Below are 24,131 nucleotides of genomic sequence, written 5' to 3'. Positions count from 1 at the left end.
AAATTTAGTCTAAAAGATAGATGTCAAGATGCAGATCATTTTACTGATAGAATTTAAAATGCCTCCTCTTTCTCCAATATAATTTTCATTGTCCCTTCTTTTTGTCATCTGCAAACTGAAAACTGCAGATTTTTAGGGCCAAGTTAGCACAACAACATAAGTTAAAATGTGGTTTGCATCGTTGTGGATGATGATAACAACAACAATAACAATAACAATAATAATAATAAAGTTGGAAGAGACCTTGGAGGTCATCTAGTCCAACCCCCTGCTCAGGCAGGAAACCCTATACCGGGGGTGTCAAACTGCCGGCCTGCGGGCTGGATGCATCATCCAGAAGCCGCACCTACCCTATTGCTGGCAATGGCAAAACCGTCCCGATACGTTGCGCAATGTCACGTGACGTCGTGAGTTTGACATGTCTGCCCTATACCATTTCAGACAAATGGCTGTACAGTCTCTTCTTAAAAACTTCCAGTGTTGGAGCATTCACAACTTCTGGAAGCAGATTGTTCCACTGGTTGTTCTAACTGTCAGGAAATTTCGCCTTAGTTCTAGGTCGCTTATCTTTGATTAGTTTCCATCAGTTGCTTCTTGTCCTGCCTTCAGGTGCTTTGGAAAATAGTTTGACCCCCTCTTCTTTGTGGCAGCCCGTGAGATATTGGGACACTGCTATCATGTCCCCCCTAGTCCTTCTCTTCATTAAACTAGACATACCCAATTCCTGCAACCGTTCCTTATATGTTTTAGCCTCCAGTCCCCTAATCATCTTTGTTGCTCTTCTCTGTGCTCTTTCTGGAGTCTCAATGTCTTTCTAGTTACTGTTATTATGGTTTGTAGTTTGCCATTTGAAATTCATTCAGTTCAAATCAGACTGTAATTTAACACATCGTGTGGACCCAAAGGTGCTTTTTCAAGAGGCAACTGGAATTTCTTGTTTTTCTTTGAAGACATTTTGATTCTCATTCAAGACGAGAATCTTGGATGAGAAGTGAAATGTCTTCAAACAAAAACAAGAAAGTCCAGTTGCCTCTTGAAAAAGCACCTTTGGGACAACCATGACCTGGTTGACTGAGAATCTCTACAGATATTGTGTGGACATTGCTTTTGTGTATGTAGTTAGAAGGAATGAATCCAAATAACAGGAAAACTACAGGTGGGAGAATCATGAATGAGGAGGATACAACTTCATCAGAGAGTTTAATTTTAAAAACCACTTGGAAAAGATTTGTCAGATTTCTGCTAAAATTTATTTCACTTATAGCCTGCAAACTGGGAAAGAAAGAGAATGTTAAAGACAATAAGAGATTGGCAGGGATGTTAGAGAGAGAAAAAAACAGTGTTTGATCATTGGGTATTTGACCTTCATAAAGTTGCTAGTTAATTCCATCAGTGTTGCAGCATCATTCAAACAGAGAATAATGTGGTCCAGATATAACAACAAAATGACATGGCATTTACTCTCTACACTTCCATCACTAAACTTTGTCAATCTAAATAATTTGACCTAATTATGAGCATCAAGGAGGCTGTAACTGATATATTTAAAAACTGTTGTTAAAATAGGATACACTTTCTTCACAAAGATCTCTATTGAGCATGTTAATTAAATACTTAGCCATCCTCAACTATTCCATTTTAGAAATAAAATTAAATTACTAAATGATTTGACTCTTGTATTAGTTTGGCTGATATGACTAGTTCCCACATTTCAGAGAGAATTAATACAGCTAAACTTGAATTTTATCGACCGATTGGGGAGAGAAGGGTACATTTTGTTATTCCCAATGCCTGTTAAATACAAAAGTACATCTTCGCAGTGATTGACATCACTTACCTAATGACATCATTATGCAAATGATATAAATTGTTGTATCATAAAATTAAGATAAAATTAGTGTAAATTTAACTCCCTTATACAAACAACTATATGCAATCAACTTCTCTGTTATTTCAGGGGAGCTGTCCAAATAGAAATTTGGTCCACTGTATCCAAAGCCTACTGAATATAGTCTGTTAAATCAGGACTTCATTCCAATATATACGCAGCAAGCTCAGTTGTGGTTTTCAAAGTATAGTAAAATAAAAAAGAAGTAGAAAATAATTTAATTCAGCGACAGCAATAAGAAAAAGCTACGTTTCCTGGGTAACCATGAGTGATGAATCTGCTAGATTAGATTTATGAAGTTCCTTTTGACTGGCTCGGAGCAAATTGTATAGCTGAGAAAAAGAACTTGCAGAATTGCTCTGCATGTTGGAAATATCCTTGCTCCTTGGTTGTGCACAATCATGCACTGCCTGCTGTAACTGCAGCTGCATGGGAAAGGAAACGGCTGATCCTCCAAGGTTTAGAGTGAACCAGGGGCGAAATATTTTATCACAGATGACCTATTGGAAAAGAAGAAGAAACAGAGTCTTGTACTGAAGAATCACATGAGATCACATGAATCGCATGTTCAGTCCTGTTGCACTTTGCAATTTATGGATGTATTTTTTTATTTTTTTATTAAGGCTTCTGTGCTGTTAAATTCCCATTGGCTCTATATGGCTCACGGAGCACCACAATAAGGACTATAAAATAAAAATCTGACACATAAACACCACACAGACCATGACAGGGCCATTCTGTAATGAGATCTTGGTCCAGAGTAGTTTTTATACAAGAGACTCACTCTGCTTGGGCAGAGAAAAATCTATGCACTGTGAGGCAAGGGAAGCAACCTGCAGCCAGCCCCCCAAGGATTTTGGTTGTGGCTCCCAGTCCCATTGGAGGCTAATGTGATCAGTCTCAGGGGTTTTTGCTTTACTGGGGAGTTGGAGGTTTCATAGGCACCTTAAAGGTGTGGAGGTTTAAGGAATTTATTAACTCCCCCTCTCCTAGACCAGGGGTAGGCAACCTTGGTCTTTTATGACTCGTGAACTTCAACTCCCAGAATTCCTGAGGCAGCCATGCTGCCTCAGGAATTCTGGGAGTTGAAGTCCACGAGTCATAAAAGATCCAAGGTTGCCTACCCTTGTCCTAGACCAAAAAATTCAAAATCTGTTGGCTCCACCTACTTCAATGTTGATGTTATGATGCCCCCTGATGAGACCCAAAGACCCAAAATTTTACTCCCAGGCAGAAACGTTCCCCATCCCATTTTTCACTAAATAAATCAATGCAAACACATAAACATTCATCTGGGCACAAAGATGGGCTTCTGGCATCTAAATAAATTGTATTGCTCTGCACTGGAAGCAGGTTATGCTTTAGTTTTTTCTTCTCTTCTGGCTGCTGACAAATTTCCCCACTGTTTTATTTATCATTTATTTTAAAAGACTTATATAGTTGCCCCTATTGTAACTCTAATCCTGGCTGATGCACAAAACAGGAAAAACAGTTCTCCACCCAAGCATAGGAATAAAAACTCAATAAAAATTTATTCTCCCTATTCCTCTCTTGGGTAAACACTTAATACAAACTCGAGAAATTACTCTGAGGAAGGCATAGAAATGGTTTCCAATAAAATGAGTAAGAACACGATTAGATTAAAATGTTTGACCTTTACATCGATTGTTAAATGGGAGACAATGAGAGCCATTTTGACCATCCCCATTCAGAGCAACACCTCCTTATGAAGTGAATCCATTCACAGAAGAAAATATATAGTATAAGAACTGGACATAAGAATAAATGATAATAAATGTGATAATAAATTCCTCTAGCTCTTTTGCAACTGAACATTAAGGGCATAAATTGCTATTGCTTTCCCTATGCAGACACTGTGCATAGGCATAGCAGTAGTAGTAAGTAGTAGTAGTAGTCCATTTTTACCACATACACATAGTTTGACTCCTTAGTGAGAGTGGAGCTGTATGTTGTAATTGTGGAAAGGCTACTAACATCACTCCTCTGGCAAATTCTTCTTCCATATTGTAACATCTGGGACAGTGTTTTTCAACCTTGGCAGCCTTAAGCCATCATGGAATTCTGGGAATTGAAATCCACATATCTTAAAGCTGTCAAGGTTGAGAAACACTGCTTTAGAACAACTTGCCCAATTATGTTATCTCATTATGAAATGCCTTGCTCTGTGTTCATCATTAGCTACCACTGGCACTCAGGTGGAGGGATGCTACATCAGATGTTGACAATACAGATGCTATTGCAGAGATTAGAATAGTAACAGAACCTGTTAATTGTCTTCCCTAAAAAGTATGACATGATATGACATTGCATGATCTGTCTGTGGCTGGTGGCTCTGAGCACACTGATAGCTATATCTTGAAGTGGGACTTCACTCACCTTTTGTTGTGCTGATGTACGTGAACATGCCCAAATGCCAGTCATGGATACATCATTTTAATCAGTGCAGTAATTAGGATGTTAAAGCAGAGGCATGCAGCCACTTAAATAAAAATATTTCTACTTAGCCACTCACTTGAAGGTTAGTATTGGCTCTTTCTGCCCCACATTTTCCATTCTTCAGATCACATTTGGAAAAGCAATCGAAAAAAACACAGTCTTCATCTCCTGAGCAGTTTTGTTCGAGGATGTCTCTCATTTTAGGTTCAAAAAAGGCCATGTCTACGTCAATGGCAACCACCTGCAATCAGAGCAATGTATTTAGGTTGATTTAGTCTGAGCCAAAACTCCGTGCAACTTTAGGGCATTTTGAGTTCTGAGAGAAAACAGTGCAGGATAAATTCAAGAGAAAATGAGAAATTACACATGGGACCCATGTTGCTCACTACCTGTGAAACTCAAACTGACTGCTCTGTAAAAAAAAAACATAAGCTTTCCTTGGAAAGCATGGAGAAAACGTGAGCCTTGAATTTATTACAGTTCTTTGAGGACACCCTGGGCCTCTGCCGCTGGGGAGAAGCAACTGACAAATGTGCAGGATTTCCCCACCTGAATTTGTATAATGACATCCAAGTGCATTTGTTGTCATTTTGTCATAACTTGCTGCAAATGCCACCGAAAGTCATGTCCTTCTTTTATTTCATCAATGAAATAAAAGTACTTTTAAATACTTTTGCAAAAGGACAGAGGTATCCAAGAAAGTGAGCCTTTCTCAGTGATAGAAAACATATTTTCCATCCAGAGATTCTTGGGTACGTTTTTTTTGATATTGCCTCACTATTTTCCAGAACTGGATGAAAATCCAGAGGTACTGAGCATCCTATTGCAGTCATTTTTTTTAAAAAAAGTATTTCTTTATTTAATGGATATACAATAAATGCAATGGTTAGAATGAGTCAAAAGTTGCCGATGAACTCTGGAGGTTTACTCCATTCAATGAGCTTCAGTACTGAAAGAAGCAAAATATTTTGATTTCAGTGAATCCTTGACTTACTACCACAACTGAGCCCCAAATTTCTGTTGCTAAATGACACATTTGTTAAGTGAGTTTTGCCTCATTTTAGAACTTTTTTTGCCACAGTTGTTAAGGGAATCACTGCAGTTGTTAAGTTAGTAACACTGTTGTTAAGTGAATCAGGCTTCCCCATTGACTTTGCTTGCCAGAAGGCCACAAAAGGTGATCACAAGAACCCGCGACACAGCAGCTGTCATAAATATGAGTCAATTGCCAAGCATTTGAATTTTGATCATGTGACCATGAGGATGCTGCAATGGTTGTGTGAAAAATGGTCATAAGTAACCTTTTTCAGTGCCATTGTAACTTTGAATGATCACTGAATGAATTGTTGTAAGACGAGGATTACCTGTACTTCAAAGTGTGTTGGGCTGAAGGTCAGAATTGGAAGCCCAATACCCGTATGGCTGCACATCTAAATCCAATGAGACTTACTTGAGGCTCTGAAGGATGGTCTGGGTTGTGGACCTAATGATAATCTATAGGACACAACCTCGTTTATACAATTACTCAGTTTGAATCTAGCCAGTGATGAATCTAGCTCAGGGGTCTTCAAATTTGGCCCTTTTCTGACTTGTGGACTTCAACTCCCAGAATTCCTCAACCAGTGTGCCTGGCTGAGGAATTCTGGGAGTTGAAGTCCACAAGTCAGAAAAGGGCCAAGTTTCAATCTAGGTTCTAGATTAGAGAATCCTCAAGCTAATTTGAATTTCTTATCCTCAATCCAAAGTATTGCCCTTATACTGGGTTTGTGTGTTCTTCTTAAGTCATGGTTTGATTAAACATGATTTGCTTGTGAGCTATAACAGACTAACCTATAAAATGGAATCACAACTTCTAACGGCTGGTTTCATGAAAAAACTTAACAGGGCTCATACAAAAATCTATCCCTGATTATTCATGCCAGCATTTACAATCGGTGAAGGGAGAGTAATTTATAAGCCAATGTCAGTGGAGAAGGTTCTATAGCATAAGGCTCAGCCCTGCCATAGTTAAAACTAGCAGATTTCCAGGGTAAACGTGTACTTAAAAGACCTGCTCCCAAGATGTCTCCTTTCCTGGTATTATACCCTGGCAGCACATGACCCAGGACATCCATGTCAGTTTTTTGTTAGTTTCCCCCCCCCAAAGAAAACTTGCCTATCTCTTAACACCAATGAAATCATGAGTTTTAGTCATGGCAGGGGAGGTCAAACACATTTATCATTTCAGAGAGTCATGGAATACAGGGTTTGCAGACTACTGCCCTAGAAATTAGCTGATGAGCACATTTAACCAATATGTTCCAACAACATATTGATCCACTTTCTCCACTGATCCAGTTAAGCATAATGTATGAAGAAAGCCAAGGAGACTTTAAAAAATAGCAATGGAGCTGACTGAGCCTGTTCCAAATAATTGCTGGTTTCCCAGATTTATTTATTGTATTTCAATATGTCAGAGGTCACCAACCTTTTCGGCACCAGGGACCGGTTATGTGGAGAGAGTTTTTTCGGCGTACCAAACAGGGCGTAGTTTTGTGTGCTGCCTGCATCCCGCAGATGGGGCTTTGCTTGTTTGTGCGGCCCGGTTGCTGGCATGCCATGGCCCGGGTACCAGTCCACGGACCGGGGGTTGGGGACCCCTGCTCTATGTGATATGCTCTATGAATTTTTGTCTTTCAATGATCCACGTCAAAATGAAAAAGGAAAGACAGCAGATGAAGAAAGCACATCTAAAATCCCATTAGCCCGAGTGACAAGGTGAGAGTCCTGAATTTGAAACTTTCTTCTAATTTTCCTGAACTCCAAGAGAAACTGCACATTCCCGCTCCCTTCCCTTCTTTGAAAACAGCCCTGGGCTTTCCACAGGTTGATGCAGGCACTATCAGGAACATCAGTAATTCTTGACATCTCCTCTTATGTTTGCAACTTCTTTTGAGTGTCTCTTTCATTAAGAAACTTCTAATGGAAAACATTTCCGGTTCATTGCCTTTTGTTTCATGTTTTTTGGAATGCAAGTGAGCAGGCCCCATTGAGATTGTGGTCCAAATATTATGAGAAGGCTAAGCTATAACTCAGAACCTTCATAGAGATTTCTTTCGTATTCAAAAAGCAATTATATGCAGCATTAATAAAATAACCTTTCTCTCCCTTGGTATCATGTGCTGGCCACTTCATTAATTTGTATTAGCAAAACTGGCAGATTGGTCAGGCAAGTCCACTCAGGGCAGCATTTGGAACAAAATTACAGGAAGCCCTCCAGAAAAACATTAACAGGAATTTTAAACACATTCTAGGCTGACTATTCAAAATGCCAGGCAGATTGCCATGTGTTTGTCAGATTCCTCTTCCCCAGTCAAATCCCATGCATTTTCTTATTATTATTTTTAATCTGAAAATGACTTATTTCTCTTCCCTTCCCCAAACGCCAGCACAGGGATTGCTTTTTTATCTCAGTTATTTCATCCACTGCCTCAGTATCTTTTTGACACCAAGAAATTAATAATAACAACAATAAATTAAATTGATATGCTCCCCACCTTCCTGTGAGTCAAAGACATTCCTGTTCTGACATTTCTATAACTTTTCATTTGGTTTAATTTTAACAGAAGGGCATTTTTGGTCTCCTGCACTATTAATTGTATTTTGCGATTACACCACAGTATTCTTTTGCTTGGATTATATGCACAGAATCATTCAATATTTTAACTAGGACTGTAACTTCCTCAGAGAACTCCGGTTACTAAATGGAATTCAAAATACTTTTAATACTAATAGGAATAATAATACAGAGCTCTTCTATTTAATGGAGTAATTTGAGTGAGAGGTGTCTGTCACTTCTAAATGTTCACTACGTCCAACAGCATGTCATTTGTGGTCTACACAAATGTGACCTACATTATTTGCATTATGTCAATATGCAACTGACACAGATTATATCATTTGCATCAACTTACATGAAGATCTCAATAAACAAATAATGTCAGTCAGCACATCTTATATCTTACATATAATACAAATGAAGTGTTCCATCTAGACTAGGGGTAGGCAACCTTGGCTCTTTTATGACTCGTGGACTTCAACTCCCAGAATTCCTGGCTCAGGAATTCTGGGAGTTGAAGTCCACGAGTCATAAAAGAGCCAAGGTTGCCTACCCTGATCTAGACCTCTTTGGATGCAAATAATGTCAATTATTTCCAAGAGATGAAACAGAAAACTTGTCCTTTGCATCTGAGGTCTGCAAAGTAGAAATCTGGTTAAGCTGAAGTTTTACTGAATTTTCTGTTGTTGTTTTTTCCCTCCCACCTCCTGCTGTCATTTTTGAGCTTATCCTGGATACCTCTTTTCTAATTTTTGCAATGAACTGCAACTGTGATCATTTCAAGGTTTGGGGGGACTTCATTCTCCTTGAAGAAAGACACTGTCCCATGATGCGTTGCAGCTGCACGTGTGTTGTTTGGATAGATATGCATGATTAACAAGTGAGATGAATACCAACATTATTGCAGCTGAGTCAGCACTGTGTATCTATGATGTTGAGCAATGGCTAGCCGTACCGACAGTGGCAGGAGCTAATGTCTTCTAGTCACTTGGAAAGAGTCCTGCATGCATAAAAGGGCATTCTGCAATGATTGTGCTGAATTTGAGTAAACATATAAGTATAATTAATCTGGGGGGGGGAATCTGTTCACCACTTAATAATTCAGACTGTCTTATGGTCTAAGAAATGGAAAACTGAATTATTGCTAAGCCTTTAAGTCATGTTAGCATCGGATTTTCCAGTGTGGAATTCTATTCAGCTCAGAATTACAGTGGTAAATTGCTTGAGAGAAGTATCAAGGCATCATGTGACTTGAGCCGATTTTTCAACATTTTTTTCCAATGGTCATGAAGAGAATTAATTTTCCCCAATTGGCATTTTTTTTGCCAGAAACTGGAAGTAAACTAATAAAGGAGAATATAGCTCAGGAGCTTGGTTGTTTTCTTGCAGACATTTCTTTACCCAAACTAGGTAACACCATCAGTGTTGGTCTCCTGGTTTTGCCTCCAAGGTGGCGCTCGGCAAACACCAAACTCCCCTGAACTTTCCTGATTCCTGCTATTTTATTTTCCTTTCCTGGTATGCTGATTGAAAGAGGAGATGTGAACAAAACATTAATGTATGAATGTATAAATCCTGTGTGAGTGTATGAAGGCAAGAAAGCATATATAGGGCAATTGTATTGCGGACAAGGTATTAATTATTATTATATTATAATAAATGGAAAGTGTCAAAATGGAGATAAACTAATGGGTGCGTGATTGTAGGTCTATTTGCCTGATAGATAGAATGGGAAACAGCCCAAGAAAAGAAGCAATTTAAACTATATTGCTGCTTTTCCCCATTAATGGATAGGTTGCTAATGTTTGTACAAATGGATCAGTGCATGTAGAAACATGTGGTGTTACAGAACAGATAAATGAGGTGAAAGAAGAGCCAGTTGCCTTCATCCACTCTTGATTTTGACTTCATCCATTTGTGGAATTAACACTATCCATCACTACTATTCAGGCTTCAGCCACTGTCATCTGTAGGCATGTGACTATAACACACATCCCCCAACTGCCACCCAAGCGATACATTTAAGATTTATAATATCTTTGGAAAATGTTGGAGAATGGGATTTCTGTCTCCAAGGAGATGAAATCTACAAGTGAGAACCTTCAATCTTTTTCACCTTCATAATTACCTGCTTCTGATGTTGGAGCTCCAAGTAATATTACTTACAAAACCAAACCCCTGCCATTTTTTAACAAGTTGACAGATTATGTTCAATTTATGAATTCTTTAAATATATGTGGAAACATATATATAGGTATGACGGGAACCCCAAGTCAGAAAGTTTAATGACTATGTTATGCTGAAAGTGAGCGTGCTTGGTGTGTGCGTGGAAGGGGGAAGAAAGCCCAAGAAAAGAATAAGTGTGGTCTGATATTCAGTAGAAGGCAAGTCTGGTCTGCTGCAATCTGAAACAGAAGCTGATCGATGTTTTTGCATAGCTTCTACTTATTCAAATTGTCATTAATATTTTTGTAAATGGCTTATAGTATATATTCAAGAAAAAACTGTAGAACAGCATAGGAAAAGACACTCTTACGAATACAGAATATTAGAACAGCACAAAGGTAAAGGATGGAGTTTTAAATAGCAAAATTTCATTGTCTGCTCCAATGTATAATGCCGGCAATATCTAGAAAACTGTTGCCTTGCAGTCAACAAAGAGCAAGACTTTTCCTTGTTATGACCTTGTTACTCTGATCATAATAAAGGCAGCATTTATAGGTCAAAGTCTGTGCCACGAATAAGCCTTCATAACGATCCCCAGTCAGCATGCTGGTGCTCACATCTTTCATTATGATACTAATAAATTCTATATTTAGTTATGAAAAGCTGGGTCTAACTTACCGTCAGGTCATTTCGGATGGCAAAATTTTCTGGTTTAATATCACAGAGATGAAGAGGATAAGAAAAGTCGTTGTCAAAATGATTCATCATATCCAAGAAGCTGATTGCAATTTGGATTATGGCTTTGGCCTTGTTTTTAATCCCAGAAAGGGAAGCACCAACAGCATCTTCCACAGAAAAAAGGGTACTGTGCCACGCGTGTCCAGCTGTCAGATATTCCACAGCATAAAAGTGGCCACAAGAACCGATAACCCTTAGAACATGTTTACTGATGTCCTGCAAAACACTAAAATAAATGTACTCTTCCTGTTGGAGTAAAGACCACAAACTAGCCAGCTGTGCTTTCCAATGTGGGCCTCTTTTCATCCACAAAGGTCCCACCATTTTGTTAGGAAGTTCCAAGCCCAATGTGTTCTTGACTTCCAAAGCAACCATCAGAAGCAGCTCGGTTTCTGAAATTCCCTGTGATTCCATTTCTTCCAAAGAGGCAAGGCCTTGGTAGCTAGAGAATATTTCTTTTTTTGATTTTAGGATCACAGGGAGGCCTCTCCAGTCAGCTTGAATGACCTTCTTTCCCTGGTCATAATAAAGGCAGCGTTTATAGGTCAAAGTCTGGGTCACACATAAGTCTTCACAAAGATCCCCAGTCAACATGCCTGTCCTGTAGTCAAAACACTGCAGAAAAATGGAAACAAACAAACAAGGCTAATGGTAGGAAACCAAAATTTTCCAGGCACTTTGAAAATCATTTATTCTTATCTTGAAAATATAGTTTTCATCCTGTAGGAAGTAAAAAGGCAAACAAGATGATGGGCCCAAATGGGACATTTTTTTAATGCTTTCTGTTCACCTTTCCTGAAATAAGCAAGAAAACTATGAAATAACTATAAAAGAAATAAGCATAGAAAGCTATGGTTGCCTCACTTAAGGCTAGTGCTGTGATAACAAGCTTTGCCCATGGTAAATAATAAATTGTTTCTCGTGGTAAATCATAACTGTTGCCTTCTCTCCGTCTCATGGTGACGGCCCAGCTCTAGACCTCTGTAGTTTAGACCTGACCTCTTCGCTAATCACCATGTAGTTAAGAGTTCAAATCCCATAGAAAGAAAGAGCTAAAAACTAATTCTTCAGAAACGTATTTTCATCACATTTAAAATTGTCAAAATGTATGGGTTTTGTGTACATGATGTTGAAAACCAGTGATTAATATATAAATATTAGTATGACAAGGATGAAAATATGGGCAAGATGTGGCCTTCTTGTTGAACCTCCATTAACTCCAAAGAGGTATGTTGCAATCCAACATTCTTCTATCCAGAACAATGGATCCTGGTTACCTACTATTGTGGAATGAAACACTGTGGGATGAAGTTGAAGTCATAAAAGTCATGGAACACAACTCTAATTATTTCATTACATTCAATACAAATTTCACATGATAAAAAGTGAATGTGAACTCCAATTTGTGTTTGTTCCTTACAAAACACAGCATTTGATCTATTATATGTTACAAAGCCTAGTAAATGCAGAAACCAATGATTTAAAAAAAAGATTAGATCACAGCACCGGGCTCTGTCTTTACTGTGTTATTAAACTGACTTCACATCCCTGAACAAAAGGAATGAAAGCTGAATATATTTGTGCGGTTTTTATATTCCATAATTCATGATTGCAAAGCTTAAAAGGAGATTGAAAGTCTGTAGTTATGTGGTCATTACAGAAGAAACAAAGAGGATTTCCCTTGCCAGTCCCTTCTTCCACTCATAATTGTTTCCATCCTTCCCTTTCTAAGATAGGCATAGGCAGTCTATATAGCCACGTCCATTCTGTCCTTCGAGAAGTGCAGCTGCAAAAGTTTATTCTGGGCACATCTCTGAAGGAGACACTCATCAATGTGGATTATTAGAAGATGCCAAAAATGAAACAGTCAGACAGAGACCTTATACCAACTTCCTTCCTGTTTTTCTCTGACCTTCCTTCTTACTTTCAGTCAACAACCTCCCACCTACCACTGCACCAGGCTCCTTCAGAAATGCTTACTGCAGAAAATGCAAGATATTTTTTCAAAGTTCTCCAGGCCATTTCCAGATGGAACTTTCAGTCTGTTGTATTCTTTCCTCAGTTCTTTCACCCTAGCCACGTGTAAAGTTGTATACATCCATCTTAGCTAGGAAATCCTATTTAAGTTTATTTTCCAATGTTTTCAAATTAGAAGACATGACTCCAGATTATTCAAAGAACAAATCCACATACCTCACAACTCTCTAGAGTCAAAGAGGTTAAAAGGTCTAGAAATCATGTAACCAGACCCAAAGGATGTGAATAATGCAATGCACACATTTTTTTTAAAAAAAGGCTTAATAAAGCATAATGCAATAAATGAACATAATGTACATATTAAAGCACTTAAAAGAAAACTTTTCAAAATATCTAAAGTTAAAAAGTTTCATATTTATTTCTATATCAAGGGGTTTTTTTGTATGCAAGCATTCTAAAATTGTATCTATATAATAACCTTGATTTTTCATGAAGATATACTGTACTTTCATGCAAATAAAACCTTAATGAGACCACACCTGGAATACTGCAATCAATTTTGATCACCATACTAAAAAAAGATGTTGAGACCTTGGAAAAAGTTCAGAGAAGAGCAACTAAGATAAGGCCTGGAGACTAAAACATATGAAGAACCACTGCAGGACTTGGGTTTAGCTAGTCTACAGAAAAGAAGAACTAGGGGTAACATGATAGCAGTATTCCAGTATTTGAGAAGCTGCCACAAAGAAGAGGGGGTCAAATTATTCTCCAAAGCATCAGGGAGCAGGACAAGAAACAATGGTTGGAAACTAATCAAAGAGAGAAGCAAAATGGAATTAAGGAGAAAGTTCCTAACAGTGAGGACAATTAACCAATGGAACAACTTGCCTTCCAAAATCGTGGGTGCTCCATCACTGGAGGTTTTTAAGAAGAGACTAGACAGTCATTTGTCTGAGATGGTATAGGTTCTCCTGCTTGAGTGAGGAGCTGGACTATGTTGTGATTCAGCGTCAGCCTGTGATATTGGCAGCTGAGTCTGATGATTCTGAAGAGGAGGAGGAGGAGGGGTTTGGAGAGCCTTTGGTGTCAGAGGGAGGCTCTGATGCACTGCAGGACTCTCAGCCTGGCCCCTCCTGTCATGTTCCTCATCAGACTCAGCTGTGTGAGCATGAGGTATTGGACATAGATGATTCACAGCTGGATCTATTCAGGGATGCTAGGAGAAGGAGGCAATCCAGCAGAGTAGAACAGAGAAAGGCCATGAGGAAACTCGGTGAGAGGAGGAGAAGGCAATGAGAAGCCACACCTTGGGACTGCTGGTAAAAGGGGAAGGTGTGAGAGGTGCTGGTTGCTGAAGGCAACCGTTTGAAGATCTTTTGCTAGAGTCCTGGTCTGTTATTCCTGTTTAACTCTTGTTTGAACTTTTGGTTTAACTCTTGTTTGAACTTTTGATTTCTTTGTAAATAAATTTGGTTGGGTTTTTTCCAGTCTGTTGACTATAAAAAGGGGTTGTCCCTGACATTCAAACAGGGCCAGTCATAGGCTGGAACAGAACAGACTAGAAGACCTCCAAGGTCCCTTCCAGTTCTATTCTATTCTAAATAGTATTATATTAGGAGGAGCTCTGCTAGTATCTTCCCCAGTGCTTATTTAAAGTAAACTAAAGTAATGTATAGGTAAAGGTTCCCTCGTACATGCGTGCTAGTCGTTTCCAACTCTAGGGGCCAGTGCTCATCTCCGTTTCAAAGCCGAAGAGCCAGCGCTTGTCCGAGGACGTCTCCGTGGTCATGTGGCCGGCATGACTAGACACCAAAGGCGCACGGAACGCTGTTACCTTCCCACCGTAGTGGGCCCTATTTTTCTACTTGCATTTTTTTACGTGCTTTCGAACTGCTAGGTGGGCAGAAGCTGGGACGAGTAACAGGCGCTCACTCTGCTACGCGGCACTCGGGATTCGACCCACCAAACTGCCGACCTTCTGATCGACAAGCTCAGTGTCCTAACCCACTGAGCCACCGCGTCCCTTCTTTGTAATGAATAGAAGGTTCTAAAACAACTTTTTCAACTTTGGGGAAGGTGTGTAAAGATTATACTATTAACTGGACAGGTATTCCAGTACTTTTAACCCAAACACATCTACTAAAACAACATAATAGTTTTTCCCAAATATTAAATGTAAGTAACAAACAAATGCAATAATCTTAAATAACTACTTCAAATTACAAGCAATTAAAATCAGCAAACCTTTTCAGGGATTAATCAGAAATTGCTGAAATTACACTGTTCGGTTATAAGACAATTTGGTTTCTTCAAGGGCAATAAAACCACTGGCTTAAACCCAAGCATAGCACTGTCTTATGTGCCTTGTGAATAAGCTGTAAATAACTTTTCTCCTTCTGAAATCAGCGCAGAGGCAGGCTCAAGGATAAATGCAAAATGCAATTCTCAAATCAGGCCCAATGTCTTCAGATCCTTTGGGGGCTATAATTCAGCTCTGTGGGAAATGGGAAATGTCCCATATCTCAGAAGTATCAAAGTTTCCTAGCTGCCTGTCAGAAGAAAAATATTTAGAAGAGAATATTTGTAATTCATGGTTGAACTGGGGGTCTTTCGTGCTCTAGATTGTTTTCTCGCAAACGTTTCATTACCCAGCTAGGTAACATCATCAATATTGTTCCATTTCCACAAAACTGGCAAAGCTGCTGCCACAGCATAGTATTTGCTGTAGTTTGTTATGTATCGCAAAAGGGACATTTATAGTCATCAATTGGTAGTTACCATAATAGAACTATATCTATTAAAGTTACTTTTCCATTGGATAAAGAAAACACGAAACCGAGCTTAATCTGTTATTTGACTTTACACCTTAACACCGTAGTTCTTAAAATTAGGTACAAACCACCTCAGATGAACAACACATGACCGTAGCATATTTTTCCCATGTGTAATGGGCCAATTGTGAAACATATCAGATAACGTTGGCCTATAAAAATGTTTCCAGTGACAAAGGTACATGGTAAATATAGCCTGGTTACTTGAGGGACCACCCATCTCCCATAACATCTGCCTAGGCCCTAGCCAATTCGGTCCTTGGCATATTCCAGGTCCCTTTGATTAAAGAATGTAATCTCTCAGGATCCCAAAAGCACACTTTCTCTTTAGCAATGCCTGCCTCTGAAGTGAAGTTTCCCTCAGGTCTGGATGGCCCCCAATTCTGCCGTTGTTTAAAAGAGCTGTGAAGACCTGACTCTTCACCCAGGTCTCTGGAGAGGGGGACTGAACTCCTCCCACTATTTCATTTGGGCTGTCATGCTTGCCATCTTTTACCTTTTATCGATTTTATTTGTAATTTCTTTGATTGTTGTGAGTTGTCCAGAGTCATCGAGAGTCGGGTGGCATACAAGTTTAAGAAATTATTGTTATATAACCGATCAAGCAAATCCAGTTTAGCATTCATTTTAACACCCTAAACATCTTTTTTAGGAACAAAATAATTCATTGTGGAAAGAAATGGAAATAATGGAATAACTAGCCAGAGAGAAGTTCCCTGAAGAGGGGCTCCAACACAAGTCTGAAAGCTCAGAATACAAAACCTCTGGTTCTGGTGACCGACCCAGATTGGATCCTGCAACATTATCCTGGGACACATATTTTCGCCTTCATTCATAATGGAATAACTGTTTGACTTTATCAATATGTTGCTCTATATTATGTCATGATATATTATAGATAACACAGAACAATCTTGCTACTTTTATCACAACAAAGAAATGGCACCAGCTCCTAAAATCTGTCTCCACAATTGCTAAATTACTCTTTTGCAAAAAAACAAACAAACTCAGATACATCAAATGAAATAGATTACAGATGGGAAAAGCAAAATAAATGCATTGAATGGAATTTACATCCCATTAGGAAATGTAACTTCTTGTATGTTTTGAGTAAGTTTTATCGGAGAGATCCATCAGCTGAGTACTCTGTCTTGTTTAACTGACACTAACAGTTGCCTAGGAGGGGGAAAAATGCCATTGTAATGGCAAACGCTTTTCAGGCACTCTTTTCCTTAATCAGCAGGCTGACTCCTCCCCTTCCTCACCCTTTTTCCTTTCAAAATCTGGGCAAAGTTTCATCAGCATGGACCATAGTACTTGTCTCCTTTCGTGGCAATATATTCACAAGCCTCCTATTCAGAACGTCAAGCGTTGGGGAGATCTTAGCCAGCCCTGCTCAAAAGATTCATTCCTGATCTTATTTGGGTCACCATTTAGCATTGTGAAAAAGTAATCAGTAACATTTGGCAGACTGGAGTTGAAGGGAAGGACCTGCATACCATAAAGCAGAGAAAGTAGATAGTAGAGAGCCATTTATTAGAAACCATTTTTCTTTTGTATTAAGTAGTGCATGCCTTCTTTCTGGCAACACACGTCTCTCTTGCTGTTGTTGTTGTTTTTAAAGGAAGCAGTTTAAAAAAAGGGTCCAGCTCTTTCACTGCCCACAGGGACAGTGCTGAAAGTAGTGAGAGAGCCATTGCATAAGGTTAAGATTTTTAAATTATTAAATTATAAGTCATTATGTAATTACGGTCATGAGTTGTTGCAGTCATTAAGCAGGCCATCACATGAGTGCACCCGATTTTACAACCTTGATTGTGACGGTCATTAAGCGAATGCCATGGTCATTAAAGAATGTTGCACTCATTAAGCAAGCACAGTGGTTGTTAAACAAATCCATTATACCCAATGGACGGTTTTGCAGGAAACCAGAAGTGAATGCTGAAAACCAGCAAAATATGCTGAAAATTGTGGGTCATAGAAAACTTCAAACAGCTGTAAATGAAAGCCAGTTACCAAGCACCCACAATGCGATCATGTGACCATGTAGATGTGTAGCCATCAGAACTTTGTAATCGGGTCATAAGTACCATTTTGGAGGACCATCATAACTGAGCGTTCACTACATGACCAGTTGTTAAGCAAGGACTACCTATCTTACTGACTTATTATCAATATTTTATCTCATTATCAAATCTACAGGCTCCCCTCTAACACAGTTCTTAATGTGACTAACAGAAATGACCATTCTCCAACAGAACAAAAACAATACAAAATTTTAATTGAAGAGATGAAGAATAAGGAAAAGTGAAAAAGAAATAAAGCAAAAGAAATAGAGGAAAAAAATTAGTAAGAAGTGGCTTCCAATCTTCTTAGCAGCAGCTATATTTATATTTTACCCTCTCTCTCTAAGGTTACATCATAATGTCCTTGTTTCCATAAGCAACCCTTAAGCAAAAAGTCCATAAGGGGCTTCCAGTCACTAATAACACAGTTGCTTTTAACATAATTTTTATTAAAAAAAATTGAATAAGAAGATAAAAATTAAGGCAAACTAATATAAAAGAAAAAAGAGAAAGCAAAGAGAAAGCAGAAAGTGCAAGAAAAGATAGAAATATCTTTTCCAATAGTGGCTTCCAATATTCTTCGTATCAGTTGTAAGTATAAATATATTTTAACTTCCCTCTCTCTAAAGTTACTTCATATTGCTTTTATTTTATAATCTACCCTATCTAATCATCAAAACCATAGACCACAAGTTCATTTTTATGCAAAAAAAGGCTTCAATCTTTCTCTAAACAAACAAGTTAATTTTGCCATCTTTGCTAGTTCTGTCATTTTCATTTCTCTTACAATATACATTCCTGCCCACAACTCTTCTTAACAGTAGGAATAACACCTCCCTCTTAGAGTTAATAGCTCTTGGACAGTTTTCCATGGAGCAAACCCACACACGAGCCCCACCCCATTCTTGCCATGTTGCATACCTTATTCTATTCCTAAGATATCCTAGATATTTTTATCTTAGAACAGTCATTTAGACCAGGGTGTCCAATCTTGGCAACTTTTAAGACTCGTGGACTTCAACTCCCAGAATTCATCAGCCAGCCACTTGTGGAATTGAAGTCCACAAGTCTTAAAAGTTGTCAAGATTGGACACCCCTGATTTAGACTATGAAGCGCTCAATTCACGCAACACGTACCATTTATTTAACACATTATCATTTATGTCGTGTCTTATTCGCATGGAAGGACATGTGACTGTAAAGCCATTTTCCTATATCAGTTTCACATCAACCCAGTAAAGTGCTCTGGGTTCAGAGTTAAGGATGGCTGTGCAGAGAATGACCTGTGTGGCCGAATGGAAATTTCAGCCCAGATTTGCCCAATTATACTCCAGCCTATTCCAGCTTGTTACTCTTCCGAAGTGTTGGCTGCAAATTCTGAGGACTGAAAAGGACTATATCTGGATTAGCCCAGCAGGGAAAGTAGACCAGACCAATGCATTTCTATACATTAAGGCAGGGGTAGGCAACCTCGGCTCTTTTATGACTCATGGACTTCAACTCCCAGAATTCCTGAGCCAGCTCAGGAATTCTGGGAGTTGAAGTCCATGAGTCATAAAAGAGCCGAGGTTGCCTACCCCTGCATTAAGGTGATGCTGCTTGTACAGAAATTTACAAAAGGCACCCCTGGCTGTGATTCTTCCCTTTAGACACATCCATAAGGAGAGGGTGATCCAGAAGGGTAATGCCACACTTCTACCTTGTTGCTTTAAGACAGGTCCAGGTCCAGATGTATCTTTCTGGCTTAGAATTTTGGAAATTGTGACACAACACATCTGGAAGATGCCAGGTGCAAGGAGGCCCTCTCAAGGTGATGGCCACAGAAAATGATTCTCCCACCTGATGAGCAATTTCTCACTAAACTCTGGAGGAAAGGAAAGCAGAAGACCCATATAGGGAACGGTTGCTGGAATTGGGTATGTGTAGTTTAACAAAGAGAAGGGTGAGGGGTGACATGATAGCAGTCTTCCAATATCTCAGGGGCTGCCACAAAGAAGAGGGAGTCAAGCTATTCTCCAAAGCACCTGAAAGCAGGACAAGAAGCAACGGATGGAAACTAGTCAAGGAGAGAAGCAACCTAGAACTAAGGAGAAACTTCCTGACAGTTAGAACAGGGGTGTCAAACTCAATTTCATTGAGGGCCGCATCAGCATTGCGGTTGCCCTCAGGGGGCCGGGTGGGTGTGCCCTGAGTGGGCGTGGCCTACTGGGTGGGCTTGGCTAAAGTGCATATGGCCTACTGGGTGGCATGGCCAGCTCTACATCGTTTGCATCAAGGGTGCCTATGGGGGCCTGGACAGGAGTGGGACAGATCTGAGGGTCTCTGGCAGAAGGAGGGTCTCTGGGCCAGGGCCAAGGCAGTGGGGGCCTTTCCCTCACTGTTTCCAGGATGGCTTTGCGGGCCGCATGAAACCACTTCGCGGGCTGGATCCGGCCCCCGGGCCTTGTGTTTGACATGTCTGAGTTAGAACAACTAACCAGTGGAACAACCTGCCTCCAGAAGTGTTTAATGCTCCAAGACTGGAAGTTTTTAAGAAGAGACTGGCCAGCCATTTGTCTGAAATGCTATAGGGTTTCCTGCCTGAGCAGGGGTTTGGACTAGATGACCTCCAAGGTCCCTTCCAACATAATAATAATAATAATAATAATAATAATAATAATAATAATAATAATAATAATAATAATAATAATAACAACAACAACAACAACTATTATTATTATTATTATTAATTATTATTATTATTATTATTATTATTATTATTATTATTATTATTATTATTATTATTATTATTATTATTAATGTAAATGCAAGTCTCTGGGATGATCTTTAGGGCACATCTGGGCGGCCCTGAACAGCTGGAGACAAGGCTTAAGCCTGATCTCGAAGGCGTCCTTTGCCAGGGCAGCCCTGATAGGTCACCGACCCCATTTGGGGGCTGCTGCTGAGGGCAGATCCCACTTCCTGCCCTCTCCATTCCCTTGCTGCCACCTACCAGCTTCGCCAGGATCCGGCGACTCTGCTCGTCCGTGCATCGCCCCGAGAAGACGCCCCCGTGCGCCAGGAAGAAGGCGGCGAAGAGGCCGCCCCCTACCGCCCAGCACACTCCCCAGAAGAGGCACTGCCCGGCGGAGCATCGCCGGCAGCCCAGCCTGGCTCTCAGCAGCCGCTTCAGCCGGAGCATCCTTTGCACCGACGGCCGCCCAGCTTCCCGCTTTTAGCCCGTGCCTCGGCAGCCGCCGCCGCCGCCGCCGCCGGCATCCATCATTGACCTCGGTTGAATTCCGATCCGCTTTCGAAGGCGACCCCCCGGATCACCCGGAGCAAAAGCCAAAGTCTGCGGCTCGGCTCCCTTCAACGCACGTCCAAAGCAGCCGGAGCCGCGGACCGGCAGACGCTCTCTCCTTTCCCGGCCGAGCGAGCGGCCGCCAGCCCCGAGGTCCCGCGCCCCGCTCCGCCTGCCACTCGCCCGCGGCTCCAGGCGCCCGCGGTGGGGGACTCGGCGCTCGGGGGAAAGCGCAGCTTTCTCGAGCCCCAGCCACGTAGTTCCTCCTCCTCCTCCTCCTCCTCCTTCTTCTCCTTCTCCTCCTCCTCCTCCTCCTCCTCCTCCTCCTCCTCCTCCTCCTCCTCCTTCTCCTCCTTCTTCTCCTTCTCCTCCTCCTTCTTCTTCTCCTTCTCCTCCTCCTCCTCCTTCTTCTTCTCCTTCTCCTCCTCCTCCTCCTCCTCCTCCTCCTTCTCCTTCTTCTTCTTCTCCTTCTCCTCCTCCTCCTTCTTCTCCTTCTCCTCCTCCTCCTCCTTCTTCTCCTCCTCCTCCTCCTCCTCCTCCTCCTTCTTTTGTCTGCCGCGGCTCTAGGACAGGTTTTCTTCGGCGGCTCCTCTCGCCCGACAAAGTTTTCACGTGCCGGGGGAATTGGGGCGGGGGGGCGGGAGGTTGGCCTCTGGAAATTCAGACGGGCTGAGTGACACCTTTAAAGAGACGCTGCCCGACCTGCGCGTCTGGAAGGCGGGCGGCCTCCTTTAAATTAAGCGGCCAATGTGCGCCCGGCTTTGATTTCGTTACACACGTCCCGTTGTAGTTTCAAAGAAGCGGGAGCGCTTCTCTGCCTTTTGTAGTACGAGCTAGCTAACGTTCTTCTCGCTGGATCCGGCTGTGTCGACGTGAGAATCCACGCCACTCCGCCCATTGTAGCTTGACCAGTAAAACCAATAAATAGCTTAACAAAGGGGAATTCAGGCAACCAACGCGAGGGGAAAATCATACAAGCGGAATATATTTTAGGATTTCTAATTGGGCTTTCAGTAATTGTCTTGCCTTAAATGATATGTAAGTATTGGTCTGATTACTCAAGCACTAGCCTATACTTTAGCTCAGGGGTATCCAAGCTTGGCAATTTTAAGATTTACGGACTTCAGTTCCCAGAATTTCCCAGTCATCACGGAGAGTAGTTGGATGGGGAAATCTAGGAGTTGAAATCTCCAAGTCTTAAAGTTGCCAAGGTTGGACACCCCTGCTTTAGATGTTGCTTCTTCCATGTATGTGGTCTGGAGCTGTTTTTCCGGTTGCTCCTAATGGCTTCGTAATAAAAAACTTATCTCAAAGCATCCCTAATCTACAAGGCATCACTTGTCTGTATCTTGGGGGTGGGGGTCGAGGAAGGGGGATACTATCTTTAGTACCACAGCTTTCTTATTTGAACAATAAGATTTGGGAAATTCAAATAAATAAGAACTGTGACAAGTTGAATAATTTATTACTCCTGTTTACATCTACTTTTAGGTTTCCTTCAAAGACATGCCACTCAGCCCTTAAGAAATGTCCCATTTGATGAAAACACAACAAAGATTGAAGCGACCTTCACCAAACAGCCACAAAATTGCTAGAACGTATTTGAATATCCCTAGAATAATGGGACTATCAAATTAGATACACGACACATGAGTTAAATTGGTTCTTCTTCAGACACAACTGTTACTATTACATGTAGAGTGCTAGCTTGGTGTAGAGATTAAAGCACCACGTAGAAACTCAGAGACTGAGTTCTAGTCTCCCTTTAGGAACAAAGCTAGCAGGATGACTTTGGGCTAGTCCAGGGTAGGCAACCTTGGCTCTTTTATGACTCGTGGACTTCAACTCCCAGAATTCCTGAGCCAGGCTGGCTCAGGAATTCTGGGAATTGAAGTCCACAAGTCATAAAAGAGCCAAGGTTGCCTACCCCTGGGCTAGTCACTGTCTCTCAGCTCTAGGAATAAGGTGGCGACAGTAAAGTACTTCTGCAATCTTGCCAAGAAAATTGCAGGGACTAGTCCAGGTAGTTCCCAAGAGGCAAGACTAAAACTCAAAGGTGCGCACATGCATGTACAAACACACACTATAATATTTAGTATAACAACAGTTTTCACAGTATATCTCTGTGAGTCTTCCGATTATTGTTATTTTTTTACCTCCCGTCTTTATGGGCTCACCAATTTTACTTTTCTGTTATCTAGTGTTCATCAGTATTCCCGCAGCCCAAATGCAATCCAGACATTCCTCCACTTATGACCACAGTTGAAGCCAAAATTTCCACTGCTGAGCAAGACATTTAAGTAAATTTTGCCCCATTTTATGATCTTTCTTGCCACAGTGATGAAGTGAATCATCGCACTTGTTAAGTTAGTAACACAGCTGTTAATCTGTGAATCTGGCTTTCCCATTGACTTTGCTTGTCAGAAGATCGCAAAAGGTGATCACGTGATCCAGGGACACTGCAACCAGTTGCCAAGTGTCTGACTTTTGATCACGCGGCCATGGGGATGCTGCAAGAATCGTAAGTGTGAAAAAGCGGTCACGAGTTACTTTTTTTCAGTGCTGTTGTAACTTCGAGTCATCACTAAATAACGGGTTGTAAGTTAAGGACTACCTGTAGTCCTATGACTGGGACTCACAAAGTGGGATGTAAAGTTAAAAGCTCACTACCCTCTGCTTTAATAGTACATTTTTCTACTCTCTCTGGACTAACCTATTCAAGCTATTGGGGAAATTGTCATCCGTAAGAGGCCGTTTCTGCCTTACTGCCAGGAGTGAGTTAAAATAGATTTTTTTTTCAAGCCTTTCAAAACCAGCTTTGCTGAAGGTAAACAGGAAAAAGACCAGAGGCTAAATCAAACAAAACTCAATAACTGCAGGTAAGATGAATGTTTTTTAGCAGAGATGAACAGATCGGATCATGAGAATAAGGCCTTGTCCCCGGGTTGCATCCGATCTCAGGGCATTTTTTTTTCTCCCTTTTTGTCAATTGAAATTAATGGGCCAGTAAATAGGAGAGTGAAGATACTCCAAATGCTAAAATCACTCTTGGGAAGCTATTTCAGCTTGCTGCCTTGAAGGAAAATTATTGATCCGTCTCATCATTCAAATGCTGAACCATCATTTA

At 40.7% G+C, this 24,131-nt stretch overlaps 1 protein-coding gene across 1 annotated transcript; it reads right to left on the bottom strand.

The window, feature by feature from the left end:
* Nucleotides 1-1,181: 1,181 nt before the first annotated feature.
* On the bottom strand, nucleotides 1,182-21,202 carry DIPK1C (divergent protein kinase domain 1C). Its single transcript, XM_083360714.1, has 4 exons — nucleotides 20,714-21,202; nucleotides 10,788-11,462; nucleotides 4,422-4,586; nucleotides 1,182-2,388 (listed from the first exon to the last, which is right to left on the bottom strand). Exons 1-4 carry the CDS (start codon nucleotides 20,900-20,902, stop codon nucleotides 2,134-2,136), a joined length of 1,284 nt encoding a protein of 427 aa, XP_083216840.1. The 5' UTR covers nucleotides 20,903-21,202; the 3' UTR covers nucleotides 1,182-2,133.
* Nucleotides 21,203-24,131: the final 2,929 nt, after the last annotated feature.

This window comes from Vipera ursinii (genome assembly GCF_947247035.1).
Source record: "Vipera ursinii genome assembly, chromosome: 3".
Lineage (NCBI taxonomy): Eukaryota > Metazoa > Chordata > Lepidosauria > Squamata > Viperidae > Vipera > Vipera ursinii.
This window is presented reverse-complemented; position numbering and strand designations above follow the sequence as displayed.